Below are 15,581 nucleotides of genomic sequence, written 5' to 3'. Positions count from 1 at the left end.
CATGTGTGCAAATGGCACCCAGTTGTGGTTTTTTTACCTTTACAAAGAGGTACAGTGGCATGGGGACAAATAATCATTATGCAAACTTCACCAACTGCTGGGCAGAAGAACAATGGCGAAGGTAAACAAATGTCCTCAAACTGTCACTTGAGGGGAAGTTTCTGGGCTCCAATATGCGGTATTAGATTACATTGACCTTGAGAATCTGGTCAGCCCATCAAGGTCAGTACAGAACCTTGGCCTCCACCTTGATCATAACCTTTTCCTTCAAGCTCAGACTCTTTATTCAGCTTAGGTTTCTTTAACCTGAATGATCCATAGAATCCTTCCCTTCTGTGCACCCCACCTTCAGGTTCCTGTATCCAGTGCATGTATTCAGTTTCAGGTTAACTTGGGTAACCATATTAATTATGGGCCAACAGAAAAGCTTCTTGGTGGCCTCCAGCTGATCCAGAACAGGGCCTCCAAATTAATCTGCGGTCAAAAAAGTCAGTGTTTGATCTGTACTCTTTACACTAGATTTCAGCGAGAACGCCAGTTCAATTTAAAGTGCTAACAATTGTGTGTAATTTCTTAATCCTCATTCATCTGCATTTTTAACAGTTTTATGAAATTCAGGTAATTCCTTAAACCCAGACTGCAGTCTTTAATTTGAGCCTGCGGAGGACAGCCGCACTTATTTTTCCACATCAAACATTTATGGAGAGGGGAGGGGCCACACAAATCAGAAAGACTGAGCGAAAAGACGGAAACCCTGTTTCGAAAGGAGAAAGCAGGAAACTGCAAAAGTGAGAGGTGTAAGTGGTGTCTGGTAGGGAATCAAGGCCTGAAGTAGGTTTCAGACTGTGCCTTTGTTATTCAGCAAGGCAATATTTAACTGCACCGGGCGGAGCCTTCTGAGCAGAAATTTGGGCACACACGCTCATTCTTGGACAAATTAAGTACTGACCGTCTTCATGCACATTCCCCCTGTTAATAGCCAATGTTGGTCTTCGTTTGTACGCGGCAGCATTAACGTTATGTAAAAGCGCTTTATATAAAGATGAAAGTATGTCAAGAATGTAACCGACTCTTGTGTCCAGTGTTGTGTGGGCCTACATTTTTCCAACCTTTTTGTTCTAGAGGGAGGCGAGTGACTCTCAGACCAGGATCTCCTTGTGCTTCAGGAAGTACCTCCGGCCTCTTGAGAACCAGAAGTTGGCGACATTAAATAAGCTTGCGTTCCAAGATAAAGTGGCCCAGAAGGAGATGGTGGAAAACCTGACCAAGCTTCAAGAAGACCGCAATACAGTTAAGGACACCTGGGATGCTGTCCAGATGAGGCTTAAAGAACAGGACCCTTTTGAGTTTCTTAACGTAAGGAAAGAACAATCTACTTCCATTTTAACAAACCCTTCTAAACTCTAGTGAGCAATAATGCACAATGTCATTTTATAGTGCTGTTAAGTATCATGGATGTTGTAGGAGAGTAGGATCTGCACTTGTGTTTCCCCTACTTTTTTTCTGATGTATACACTGGTTTCTGACTATAGTCTGGCTGGGTCCCTGCTAATCAGGGCTCCGGTCGAACTGATCTCTCTAAACAACTTGGTGTGCATATTAGATGCACTAGTGATTGGATGCTATAGTATATGGTACCTAGGGCATTGGTACTTCACAGGCCTACCAGGGGCTGCAGCATGTAGTATGCCACCCCTGGGAAGCATTCACAATCTAACACCACAGGCCTGCTACTGCAGCCTTTGTGAGGTAGTGTTAGCACTCCTCACTGAGGTATAGGTTCCTCTATCTCACCATACACACACATATAAACCTATCAGTCACCCCTATGGTAGGCCCTATCAATCCCAAGGGCAGGGTGCTTGGTTTACTATGTGAGGGGGTGCTTCTGCCTGAGCAGGACCCCTCTGCAGCTGGCAGTCTATTCTCTGCTGCGGTTTGTGGATGCGGTTAAACCATATACTCTTGTGCATTATAACCTCACGGTAAATGCTAACTTTGGAATGACTGCATCAAAACATGTCTTGTTTGGTGTCAAACAACTTGGAATCCTACCCACACACCAGTAACTGGTGTGGGAGTAGGATCCCACCCTTCTAGAGGGGACGACATGTACCCACTGTACTACACAGTAATCTTCTAGAGCCCTGGCATCACAAAATGGATGCCACCAGCACAGACACCGGGCTGCCCTCCTGCTGCTGACCGAAACTCTCAGTGGAGGGAGCCCAACAAAGGGTTTCCTGTCACAGGGAGGTGTCCCCACCTCACAGACAGGATTTAGTGTATTGGAGCTGGGTGGGTGCACTCTTGGAGTGCTTGGAAGTCCTGCACTGGGGGAGCAGTAGGCTCCTCTGTGCATATGCCAGCTCAAACCGGTTCAGGGGCTACCTGCCCCTGCTCTGGCGCGAAACTGGACAAAGGGAAGTGGGTGTAACCACCCACTACCCTGACCCTCCTAGAGGAGTGGTCATAGAGCTAGTCCCTCCCATCTTTTCACTATAAGATACCAAAGCTTGCCAATGCAACTTAGATTACACCTGGACGACGCTCTACAAAGAAGAATCCTGGCGCTTCGACGTTCCACTATCTCTGGAAGACTGAGGAATCTCCCTTGGAGTCAAGGAGTGACTCCCCTGCTTGGCAGGCACAAACTCTTCGACAACGGTTGCAAACTTTACCGCTCCCGCCGGAGCCCGAAGTCCCTGCGTCCCCTGAAGCGGATTTCCTGACCTCTCGACGGCCATTTTGAGTCCCCAGAGAAGCTGTGGCATCTGGACCCCACGAGTGACTAGGAACAGCAATACCAGGGAACCATGCACTGATTTAGAGTGCAAGCCCTAATCTACGTTCAACGAATTTGTGCTTTGGACCATTTGTTGTCCAAGTCCCTAGCAGGTCAAGTACCAAAAATCAGCGGCCTACCCCGTCCCGAGTGACCGTGGGCTGTTAAACTTTTCCTGCAAAGGCGTCTTCGCAGTTGCTTGCCCGTTGGCTAGTAACTCACCTGAAGACTTCCACATCGACTTCAAGGGCTCGCCTGGTTGCTCTGGGCCTGCCCTCACTTACCCTTGCTGGGTAAGTCCATCAGACCTTGCTGGTCTGCACCATTGACAATCTTCACTCCACACGAGACTTGCTGTTGCCAAGACTTGTTGGCTCCAATCCGGGTGCAGACACCGTCAACAGCTGCAGACGTTGTGGGACCCTCCGAATCCAGCTGCTGGGCATCGTCGATCCCTCCTGGACAAAACACCATCTTCGACCTGAAGAGACGCGACAGCTGTGGTCATCCATCTTGCTGGCCACCGGTCACTGGCAAGTGACTCTGAACTCTGTCCCCTCAATTTCTAGGTCTTCTGCAACTCCAATCCATCTTCGGATTCGAACGGACACCTCTCCAGTCGTCACAAGCAGCAAGTCTTCAGTGATCTCCATTGAAAACAGCATCGAGACCCGACACTAAAGGACACCTATGCACCCGGCTTCCCTGGGTGAGGTAACTCGTGCACTCCGGTGCCCAAGTGTGTGTTGGCCCTCGAAATACTTACCCTGTAAGTTGCTTGCTTGTTGACTTTTGCGAAGTGCCCTAAAACTGTAAATTACAAATCGTGACATTTGCCATTGAAACGTATAGGAAACCCACGTGTGTGTTTAGACACTGCACGCGTCTCCTGTGGGCTGATTACTTACCTGCTAACACTGCAGAAGTGAAGCCCCAGCGATGCCCTAGGCCTCTTCATTTTGCAAGTCGAGTTTGTTACACCATTTTTTTTTTTAGTATATGGTCTGGTACGCCCCTAGGGCTACAGCCATATTTGTGCATAATTTATTGAGAACTGTTGATCTTTTGAATGTTTACCTGGCTCTAATCTCCTAAAGAGATTAGTAGAGTATATTTAGAAATAAATACATATATATTTGATATATATACCTGTGTGGTGTCCTTTTCATTTGGTAATTAAAGAGATTATAAGGTAAAACAAGCTGCTTTACATTCCTCAGAGACTTGACCTCAAGGCTGCTCTCCACAGCTACCACTAGGATAGCTTTCTTTAAAGGTTGTCTTAAACCGATCTACCACAAGAGTCGAATTGGACTGGTGCAAGGTGGCCACTATAACTAGTGACCAGCATATGCCAGGCTAACTTCTCACAGATATCCATACTGCAGGTAAGATAAGTGAGTTTCACCAGCATAAAAGTAACCCTGGCAAAATGTTTCTTTTCCAGCATGTATTCACGATCATGTGAGATATTGTACCCTAGCCCCAATTCTCATATATGTTGGGTAAACTGTTTATTTGAGAGGCTTAAAGGTAACCAGCGCTACATAAATGTAAACCTTTTTCCCTCTTCTATCCCTCCACTATCTTTCTCAATCCAAATAACTGACTAACCTATCCACCACTCAAATTACTTTCATATTTCACTATACTAATTCAACACTATTCCTTTATGGGTTCTGGAATAGTGTGCTACTCGCCAAAAAAAGTGCTTTGATGCTTCTGCAGGGGTAGTAAGCTTTTCGGCAACTGGAAGCCTTTGTGGAATCTTCCGGCCTCCTCCTTCACCCTGCTCCATCTGGGTTTAGGTCAGCCTACAGCACCGAAACTGCGTTGGTAGAAGTGGCCGAAGCTATTCGGGAGTGCCTTGATGCGGGCGGCAGAGCAGCTTTAGTTTTACTTGATCTTTCTGCCGCCTTCGATACGGTTCCCCATCGGCTATTCCTATCTCGCTTGTCTAATATCGGTATTGGTGGCCCTGCGTGGGACTGGATAAAATCTTTCCTGGAGGATAGGTCCCAGCAGGTTTGGATGCCTCCCTTTTCCTCTACGGTGGGGGAGGTATCTGCAGGCGTCCCGCAGGGCTCCACCTTGAGTCCTCTGCTCTTTAATATTTACCTTACACCCCTGATTTTTTTGGCAGAAGAGCTAGGTGCTAAAATAATTGCCTATGCGGATGACACGCAATTTCTCTTTACCTGGAAGGATTCAGATCTGTCAACTGTGGCTGCGCAGAACTGTCGGCAGTTTTTAGGTGGCTGGCTTCTGCCCAGTTGAAGTGTAATGAAGACAAATCTGAGGTTCTTCTGTATGGGCAATTTCCATCTAATTTCAGAGAATCTCTGTGGCCACCTGACTTTCCCCGTCCGGTCTCGGAGGGTGCTCCTGTGAAATCTTGGGGTTTGGTTTGCGGAAGACCTACTGTTTACCCACCAAATTAACAAACTGATTGGATTGTGCTTCGGCACTCTTAAGTCCCTGAGAATGTTTCTCCCGCTGCTGCCCCAGCCAGTTAAGGAAACTGGTTCGCGCCCTTATCCTTTCTCGGCTCGACTATGCGAATGCTCTGTATCTGGGGATTCCTAGATACCTACTTAATAAATTGCAGACTATACAGAATGCTGCCGCCAGACTCCTGTTTAACATCTCAGGCAGACTTAGCGTAAAAAAACAACTTCGCGATCTGCACTGGCTGCCGGGTTTTCAAAGAGTGCAATTTAAAGCTCTGACTTTGGCGCACAGAGCTCTGCATAACACCAGCCCTCTCTACATTCAAAAGTGGTTTGCCTTCTATGTTCCTAATAGAGTGCTGCGGTCCGCCTCTCTGCGACGGGTGGCGATTTCTTGCTTTCGCAGGGCTAGTTTGGGTGGCCAGTCTCTTTCTGTTAAAACAGCCATCGCCTGGAATGCCTTGCCTCTGAAGCTCCGAGTCATTCAAGACCTTAGGCTTTTCAAAAAACAATTAAACTTTTCTATTTTTAGGTACGCTCTAACTGGTCCCCCCTGCAGGGTTTTGCTTTCAGCCTCCGCACCTGGACACTCTCGTATTAGTGCGCGTTATAAGTATTGTATAACATAACAAAATATTGGAATATTCCATTCAGTTATCATTGGTGTGCACCCTTATCTTAAGTTTCCTTACTAAGTGTACCCCCATATCATTTCAATATTAGTCCTTTGTTAAGTTTGTATTTTGCGTGTTCGTGCCCCGCCACAATCCTGTTCTTCTGCCAGTCTGTAATCATTGATCTGTCATGTGTTCGTGTCTGTCATGTGTTAAGTGTCGGACTGTGCAGACATTAGCCACTGCTACTGCTAGCCATTGTCATCAGTATGTTTTTGAAATGTCAAATGTGTGCAACATGGCCGGTTAAGGTGTGAGTGGAAGGGCTTCGACAAAAAATAGGAGGACTCTGTTGGCGGGCAGGATTGTGCAAGACTTCCACAGGACCTTTGAACATGGGACTCCTATGCCAAATGCAGGTTTAAGGGACTCCAAAATCACTCGTGTAATACTTTGAAATGCCTAAATGTGAGTCTAGCGCCTTCGAATCCTTTGTCGTGCTATAACCATGCCTGATGATTCTTCGGCACAAAACGGGACTCTTTCTCCTTAGTGCATTGGCCGCGCTGTCGAGAAAAGGCTATCAATCCGAATACTATAGAAGCCCCATATTACTCCTTTGAATGTATCCCAGTTCGTAATGTTATAGGAGAGCTTACATGTGTATGGTGGTGCTCCTACTTTAGAGAGTTCAGTAGGTTAATTGTGTACACCTCTGTAATTATGAGGCACGTAATTTGCCTTTTGTGTAGGTGTCTATCTTCTGTTCTCGAGCTTGTCTTCTGTAGTATGGACTCCTACTATTATCCACTGTTTCTAAAAGGTTTCTTTGTCTTAGTAGTAGTTTCTTAAAGGTGCATGTAGCTGTCTGTTTCTAGAAGTTTGAGCAGTCGGCGAGGGTGGCGCTGGAGCATGCATCACTGGGTTAATACTCTGCTCCTTCATTTGGATCCAATTGACTCCTTTCTAATCAAACCCAGAGGGTCGGTTAAGCATAAGAGGGCCAAGTGTGCTTGATAGTTGGCTAAATAATGATTCTATGTTGGGGAGTTGCAGACCACCAGCAACCTTTGTGGTATATATCGTGCTCGCCTTGTGTCTAGTTTTGCGGTACACTTTATTTACTTATTGATCAAAGAATTGATCTCTGTGGTCCGGGGTATTCATAGGGATGGCATTGCAAATATATAATGTATACACTGCACTTGTAATCTTCGCTACTTGGAGTCTGCCCCCACAATGACTGTTGTAATACTGTCAAGCATCTAAAATCTTCTGTGGCCCATTGTATCAGAGGGCATACATTATCTCAAACCATGTCATTAAGGCCCTGTGGATCAGTACCCCAAAGTATTTTATGAAACCATCTGAGGGATGTCCCCCCTCCGCCCCCCCCCCCCCTGGTATTTCTTTAGTCGTGGCCTTTGATGTCGACAGGGCTTCACTCTTGAACCCATTGGCTTCTATTGCTAGAGGATGGGGGGCACTAGTCTACCAGGGCCATTACTGATGCTATTGTTGTTTTTAGGTGTGTGATCCTGTATTCCAGGCTCACTGGCTTCATGCAGGTTGTCAGCTATAGCCACTACTATTGATTCTTAGTATTTTTAGAAATCCAGCTCGCCGTTTGTCTCAATGCATGATATAATTCATAACGACAAAGGATATCCCAGAGCCTTCCACAGTGAGTGTAATAGTGTGGGTGAATGTTTATTGATAATGTTAATATTTCTGGGCTAACTTTCAGACACCTATTTTATCCTTACTTGTATTATGTTCATATCACAATTGAAAATCTTAGGCAACTGGTGCTTTGCAGGGAGGACAGTACAAGTCTCTTCAAGTACACAACCAGCTTGGGAATTTCAAGCTGATTGTGTAAATGTAGACTCCATCTTAGTTAATGATTGCTGTATAATCCTGTTGTCAGTTCCACTGTATCCATCTCATGCCTGATGAATCTTATTGAGAGGTCAAGCAGCACCCGAGGCATTATGCTTGTAAGGGTCTTCTATCCCAACCCGATGGGGAGGAAATACAATAAAGAAATACAATAAAGAAATACAATAAAGAAATACAATAAAGAAATACAATAAAGAAATACAATAAAGAAATACAATAAAGAAATACAATAAAGAAATACAATAAAGAAATACAATAAAGAAATACAATAAAGAAATACAATAAAGAAATACAAATAAGATATATAATATATGGATTTCACACTTTAAAATGTGTGATACATGAACCATCAAGAGCTGCGTATATTGTTCCGTAACTGATGAAGTTGCGTGTGAAGATCAGAAGTGTATATTGAAAGAGGTCCCCTGTAAACAACTCTTGAAGTGATGTCCTCGTTGCCTTCTACAAACCAGTGCATTTTCCCCTGTATTGGTATCTAAACCAGCAGAGTGTCCCAGATAGACTGCTCATGACATAGCTGTATACATGACCGCATCTGAACTTGCCAGTGGTATCCTTTGCAATTAAAACCCACCCAACTCCGTTAGATATAGACACTAAATTGGAGAGAAGGCTGCTACAGTTTTACACTTGCAATTCCGAATTTAAATGCAGGTACAAGGCTGCAGTTTTGCAGTTCATCTCTACATCTCCTCTCTCAGGATGAACCGGAAAGCAGCTGTAGTTCTAATGGCAAAGCTATCCTTGTTATGAGCACCACAATTTGGGAATCCTATCTGGTACGTTTCCTTATCAGAGAACTGGAAATTTTGGTGGGGTAAAGAAAAAGCGAAATTTGCAGCCATTGGTGTTGGGTTTCATTGTTACAAGTTATCTCTAAGTGGAGTTAGTGACTCGCTCACATACCTCAAAGCCACAATGCATCATCATGGAGACTCAATGGAAAGAATCTAAAACGACTTTATAAAAAAGATCCTATTTTTAGTTATTTTATACACCAAAACTAACAATCCATTGAAGGGTTCCAGAGATGAATTTTTAAGTAAATCGTAAATCACTGCTTGCATTCAAAATGGCAACTACTGCGGATTAAGGTCACTTTGGCAACATTTGCAAAGTTGGATTGACTACTCTGGCTCACTTTGGGCAACCAAATCTGGCAGAGAGCAAGTCGGGGAGGGCCAGTAAGCAAGACAGTTACCTTGCAGTCTCTAGTCCAGTTCGAAGCTTTGAGCGAGCCTCCATAGACCTCAATGGAGTAGTCCATGATGCAAGGCATACAGGATGCTTCGGCTGCTGATCCGGTCCATGGGTGTCTGTCAACAAACACGTTGGGGGAGACTTTGGCTGGGTTTGGTCTGCTGAGCTGCGCTTTGGCAGTCAGTGGCGGACAAGCACTTGTGGCTACCAAACTTGCCAAGGCAGCTTCTTAACTTTCTGTGGCCCTGAAGCTGTATTGGAAAGTCAGCCAACTGACTCTTAGATTCCACTTTTCTGTCTGGGATAACTTTTCCACTAGCCGGGCACAGCCTTTTCTTTGTTCACCCAAAGCAGCAAGCACAGTTGATCTTTGGTGCATCCTCTCTGCCAGGTCTAGTCTAGGTAACAGCAGGGCAGTCTTTGGTACCCTCTCAGTCCAGACGTGATCTGAGGTCTGGGTGCCAGGGGTACAACTTTTATGCTCACAACTTGCCCTTGGGAGATGTGGTGACTACTAACCAAAAGGTTGTCGGTCCCTTCCTGTTTGACTACTTCGTGCAATGTGACATCTAGCTATTCCTGAGTGCAGCATTATGCTCACACAAAATGGCAGAACCCTTCTTGTGGTGAAGAGTTTAGTAGCCCACCCTAGAGGTGTGGCTACCTGAGGGCTACACCTACCAATCTAGGATTTGTGAAGCACCTACTCACCCGTGAGGGTCTCAAGGTCCTGGGGGAGGAGGGTTGTGTTTGTGCAGCTCAGTCTCATCAAAAGAGCGAGGTCTTGAGGCTCTTCCTGAATGCTTGTAGAGTGGGGTATCGTCTGATGCGGAGGGGAGTTTGTTCCAGGTCTTGGCCACAATGAAGAAGTAGGCTCTTCCTCCTGTCCTGGCTTTGCGGAAGCATGGGGTTTCAGCCAGGGTGAAGTCTGCGGAGCAGAGGCTTCTTTTGTGTGTGTAAAAGACTTTCTTTGAGGTATTGGGGTCTGGTGTTGTGTAGGGATTTGTAGGTGTGAGTGAGCAGCTTGAAGGTCTCTTTTCGACGGGGAGCCAATGGAGGAGTCACAGGTGCTGGGTGATGTGGTGTCATGGGATGCTGAGGACGAGTCTGGCTGCAGTGTTTTGGATGGTCTTGAGTTTGCGGAGTAGAGATTTGTTGATACCGGCGTAGAGGGCATTTCCATAGACAAGTCTGCTGGTTAGGAGTGTGGGTGAAAGCCTTGAAGCACGTGGAGGAAACGGCGTTGATCTTTTAGGTCATTGTGAGGGAGGAGTCTAGTATGATACCGAGGTTGTGGGCATGGTCCATAGGTGTGGGAAGGTTGCCGAGGGCAGTGGACCACCAGATGTTGTCCTATGCATAGGGGGTAGATCCAAGGACTGCTGGTCTATTTTTTTTTTTTTTTTTTTTTTAAGCTTCAGGCAGAAGCTGTTCATCCAGGATGCGAAATCTTTCATTCCTTCCTGAAAGCTGTCTGATTCCTTGGTGAGGGAAGAGGAGGAGTTTGGTGTCATCAGATTAGGATACTATGATGAGTCCATGCTTACTGACGATGCTAGCGAGGTGGGGGGGGGGGTGTGGCCATGTAGATGTTGAAGACTGTGGGGCTGAGTGATTATCATTGGGGTACTCCACAGCTGATCTCTGTGGGTTCAGAGAGGGAGTCTTATTCTTTGGGTTTGGCCAGTGAGGAAGTAGCGGATCCAGTCTAGGGCAGTTCCCTGTATACTAGCGTCATGGAGTCTGGTCGTGGGAGACTGTCGAAGGCTGCAGAGAGGTCTAGTAGGATGAGGGCCGCTGTGTGGCCCTGGTCGAGGAGAGTATGGATGTTGTCCGTGGCAGCTAGGAGGGCGGTCTCAGTGCTGTGATTTCTGCAGAATCCGGATTGGGAGGAGTCTAGGATCGAACTTGATTCTATGAAGGTTGTGAGCTGGATGTTGACTATCTCCTCAATAACTTTGGCTGCGAAGGGGAGGCGAGACATGGGTCTGTAGTTCTTGAGGTCTGTCTGGTTTGCTGATGGCTACTTGAGGGGCATGACTTCTGCACATTTCCAGCCACTGGGTAACGTGCCAGTTTCGAAGGTGGCGTTGATGGTGTGTCAGAATTTGGGTGTTATGGTGGCAGCACCTCTGTGGAATGTGTGGCGGGCAGGGGTCAGTGTAGCTGCCTGAGTTTATGCTCTTCATAGTCTTGGCGGTGTCTTCTGTGGTGACAGGGGTCCAGGTGGTGATAGTAGGCTGGCTGGTGTTGCCGGAGATAGGTGTAGTGTCTGTGCCTAGTTTAAGTTGTAGAGGGACTTGATCTTGTGATGGAAGTAGGAGTCTAGTTTGCAGAGGTCCTGGGAGGGGGGGGGGGGTCTGAGGTTTGGCTGGGGGGTTTGGTAAATTCTTGTATGATGGTGAAGAGTTCTTAGAGTTCGGAGAGTTGGAGAGAGTTTTGTCCTAGAAGTTCCTCTTTGTGGATTTGATGTATTGGTGGTATTCTGTCATGGCAGTTTTGTAGGTGTGCTTCTGAGGTTTTGCTGTTTCTCCATGCTTTCTCTGTCAGCAAGTTCATCTGGATTCTCGGAGGTTGGTGAACCAGGTGGCTTTTGTGGTGGGAGTGGTCTGTTGGAGTTCCAGAGGGGGGGGGGGGGTGAGCGGGGTGAGCCTGCTTGCACTTTCAGTGATCCATCTTTGGAGGCTGTTGGCTGCTGAGTTGGTGTTGGGCATGCTGGGAGGAGTGTGTTTGAGGGAGGAGTTGAGGTGCTCTTAAGTGGCCTTGTTCCAATTTCTGCTTGGGGGCATGGTGTAGGCTTGTGCGGTGGGTTTTGAGAAGGAGAAATGTATGCAATGGTCCGTCTAGAGGAGTTGTGTGGTGTGGCTTAAGCGGATGTTTCCTCCTGCAAAGATGGGGGTTGAGGGTGTGTCCTGCCTTGGGAGTGGTGACTAGCTGTTTCAGTCATATGTTGGGCAAGGTTGTCCAGGAGGGCAGTGGAGTTTGGGTCCCTTAGGTTGTCGAGGTGTAAATTCCAGTCTCTGAGCAGTACATAGTCCATGGAGGTAATGGCGTGGGGCATGACTAGGTCTGTGATGGTTGTGGTGAACGTGGTGCATGGTCTGGGAGGTCTGTAGGCGAGGGTGTCACTTAGGGTCGTTCTGTGGATGGTCTGGAAGTGGAGGTGTTCCATGGGGGACAAGGAGTCATTCGTGCTGTCTGTGGGGAGTCCGAGGGAGCTTTTGTGTAAAACGGTGAGTCCTCCAGGGTGGTTGAGGAAGTCCTTCCTCTGGATCTTCTATTTGTTGATGGCGGGCGCAATGTCTGGGGCAGAGCTGGTGTTGGTCTAGATTTCTGTGAGAAAGGAGACGTCGGGCAACAGGGTGTTGGGGAGGTCATACACTTCTACTGCGTGTCTGTGCAAGGACCATACGTTGAGAAGTATGCAGCTCGTCGGTTTGTGTGGGATGGTTACATGTGGGTGGGCGGTAGCTGTGGAGGTCTGGAGGTAGGTGAAGGTGTAGCGGCAGTGTCTGCAGGAGAACTGGCCATGGGTGGTGGTCGGCCTTGGCAGTTTTTTCTGGGGTTGAGTGCGTGGAGGGTAGCTGAGTCATAGAGGTGGGTGGTCGAAGGACCAGGGTCCCTGGTGCTGGTCACGGACAGGCACAGATGGGCTTGCCTTTGGCGCGCCCGCTGTGTGCTCCCACCATTAAGTAAGGGTTGGGAGAGGGAGCGCAGCTGGGATGCAGGAGCAGAAACCAGCAGTGGGGAGTGGGCCCGTGGGGTAGCAGTGGCGGGAAAAGGGAGCAAAAGGCAAATGGAAAAAACACAAGGCAGCAAAAGGAACTGAGGCACTACGAGAAAAGGCACAACCAGAAAAAGCCAACAGACTGAAAAAGGCGACAGACAAACAGGACACAAATAGCCAGAAACAGACCATCACAGAAAAGCAACAGAAAAACAATGGAAGCAGGCAGAGCGGACCAGCAGAAGTGCAAGGCTCTCCCACTGGACCACCAAGGGTGAGGTGCAGGCAGGAGCCTGCAGGTGGAGTGCCTCGAACACAGATCTGCAAGCAGAGAGGTTCTGGGGGCAGCGGCACAACGACAGCTGTGTGATGGGAGTGCAGTTTCCCTGACCAGCAAGTCAGTGGTCTTGCTATGGGAAAAACAATTTGGGACAGAAGGGTAAACAGCTGACAGACGCCACAGTGTCTACTATAACAAAAAATAAATCAACCCCTCTTGTGTGTCCAACATTTGCCCTTCAAAAGCAGCTACCCCTTTGAAACTCGCCTTTTGAGCTCACCCTGTATGGTCTCCTGCCAGGGAGAGTTAGCACCTCTTCCAACAGCAGGCTTCTATTGTGTGCTTTCTTTGGAGGCATTCACACCACTCCCCAGGAGAGCAGAAGGCGGTCTTATGACCGGCTTCTGCGAATGGCCCTGGAAAACTTGAACCGGGTAGCAATTTTTGTTATAGTTGCGAGTTAATCAAGTTTCATTAAAACTGACTTTTTTTTTTTTCTTTTTTTTCTTTTTACTGTTTGGACCTAGGGAAATGTATATCCTTCTTTTTAAGAAAAGGCATCCTGCCTTGGCATTTGATGGAATGGGTGACCAGATGTCCTGGGTTTTCCCAGACCGTTTCAGAGGTTTGTCCCAATACTCTAACATTATACGTAGATGTCCCCGTTTTTGGGAAGACTTGTTCCTGCATTTCAGGACTGCAACTTGCTGATGCGTTCACTTCTGTAGGCACCTCTAATTTCTTAAATAACTTAAGGGGTTAATGTCTTTGTTCCACGCAGCACAGGGAAAGGGCAGCTTCAGTTCATGAAGGGGATTGTGGGCTAAGGAGGTATTTGCACCATTCTGCCCTAGCTAATGTTTTCTAAATGAAGCTTTCTGAATGAAGCTTTCTGAAGTTTAAAAGAAATGTTCACTTCAATTTGCATAAATCTGTGCTGGACACAATTATACTTGATAATGTTCAGATCCTTTACTTAAAAATTAGTCAGTGTGTATATATAGCGTGTGGCAGTGACTCGTATATTAATGTATAGATTTCACATTTCAAATTCGGGGCACCCCATCAATAGGCCTACCTTAGGGGGGACTTATATTAAGAAGTGAAGTATGTACTTTGTCATTTGGGTAAATGACAAAATTGAGTTTGCAGTTTATAACTGATCTACCAGCTTACCGTAGCCAGCTGGGAGACCTGTTTTACTTTGTCACACTCAAGGTGGCACAATAAGTGCTGCAACCCATGAGGTACTTTTAACTTAATGGCCGTGGGTAATACTAGGGACTTATAATCAACTGGCATGGGTTAATCTACTTAGATGTCAATCAAACCTGCACTTTTGAGGGTCACAGTGCTGGTATTGAGGTCTAGTTAGCAGACCTGAGTGCAATTTCATTTGAAAAACCAGCAGCATCAGTCCAAAACTTTGGGACTGATCATGAAAAGACATCAGAGGCATAGAGACCTAATGATGCTGGCAAAAGCTTTTATGTTCTGTGGTGGTGATGAACCCAGGAGAAGTGACCTTTTCAGACTATCAAAGGTTTGAACAAGCATCCCAGTCCATTATTTTGCACACTCTGCCATTTCAGTTTGGACCTAGCCATAAGCAAATCAGTTTCTGACCCTGCTCCACTAAGAACAGGCCAGGTCCTCTCTGAATCAGAACACAAGCATTCCATGACTGTTTTCCCCTTTATTATGGCTCATCCGCAGGGCATTACATCAACCACTTCATTTTTTTTGTTTTCTTTATTTTTTTTTTCAGTTTGATGCTCTTAGTTTGATGGGTATGGGTAGATGTGGATACTGTGCCACTGGAACCAAGCTTTACCTCCGTTCAAGCTGGACTGTTCAGTGGAGCACAGTAAAGACAGATTTGCATATGGTTGTATCCAAACTGAGGTGGCAATGGTTTGTAAAATAACAATGGACTGATGTGGCCCTAGTAATTGGGGCTGCGATTAATTCACTCGTTCCATCCATCACTTTTCGTATGCTTCAGTGAGACACTTTATAATGCAGCATGGTTATTTATGAGGCAGTGCAGGTCATGAGAAATTTTCCTCGGATATAGTGAGCTCTTAAAATGTAGTACTAAAAATGTCTCCCTTTTATGGATCAATTCTGTTTTTTCAAGCCACAGGACAGCGTGTTAATACACAGCTGAACACCTACAGCCCAAGAGGCTGGCCGCTTCAACAAACATGCAGGTTGGAGTTTAGTTTATCGCCTACAACCCCGAGTCCCGCAGTGTTAGTGTTACTGAGGTATTTTAACAGTGTGAAAACAATAAAACCCAAACCGCCCCTCCCCCACTCACTACCCCAATTCCTTCATAGGATGAAGCTAAGTGGTTGGTCACAAGGAAGTGTGTCCGAGGCTCGGTTAGCTTAAAGCTTGGGGATCAGGGATGCCTAACGTGGAGTGGCGATCTGGGAAGACTGGCGGTGGAAGCAAGCGGAGTAGTTTGAGAGAGGTCCGGCATGACCGGTAATTAAATTTGGATGAGAGGATATGAATAAGGTGTGCCTGTTCAGGGCATGCTTCCCTCTTTTGGTCCAGGGCTAGGAACAATTTTTCCATGCCCATAATGAGCCCT

At 46.6% G+C, this 15,581-nt stretch overlaps 1 protein-coding gene across 4 annotated transcripts in view; it reads left to right on the top strand.

Annotated features, from left to right (window-relative positions):
* LOC146811683 (E3 ubiquitin-protein ligase TRIM69-like) overlaps window positions 1-15,581 on the top strand; it is a 174,807-nt gene that overhangs the window by 86,231 nt on the left and 72,995 nt on the right. For all 4 annotated transcript variants that reach the window (XM_085618664.1, XM_085618663.1, XM_085618662.1 and 1 more), the window contains exon 5: window positions 1,123-1,356. In XM_085618664.1, coding sequence (XP_085474790.1) covers window positions 1,123-1,356 — 234 coding nt within the window. The remainder of the gene's footprint in view (window positions 1-1,122; window positions 1,357-15,581) is intronic.

The sequence above is a fragment of the Triturus cristatus genome, chromosome 7 (genome assembly GCF_964204655.1).
Source record: "Triturus cristatus chromosome 7, aTriCri1.1, whole genome shotgun sequence".
In the NCBI taxonomy this organism is placed as follows: Eukaryota; Metazoa; Chordata; class Amphibia; order Caudata; family Salamandridae; genus Triturus; species Triturus cristatus.
Note: the sequence above shows the minus strand (reverse complement) of the source record. Positions and strands in the feature narration are given on the sequence as shown.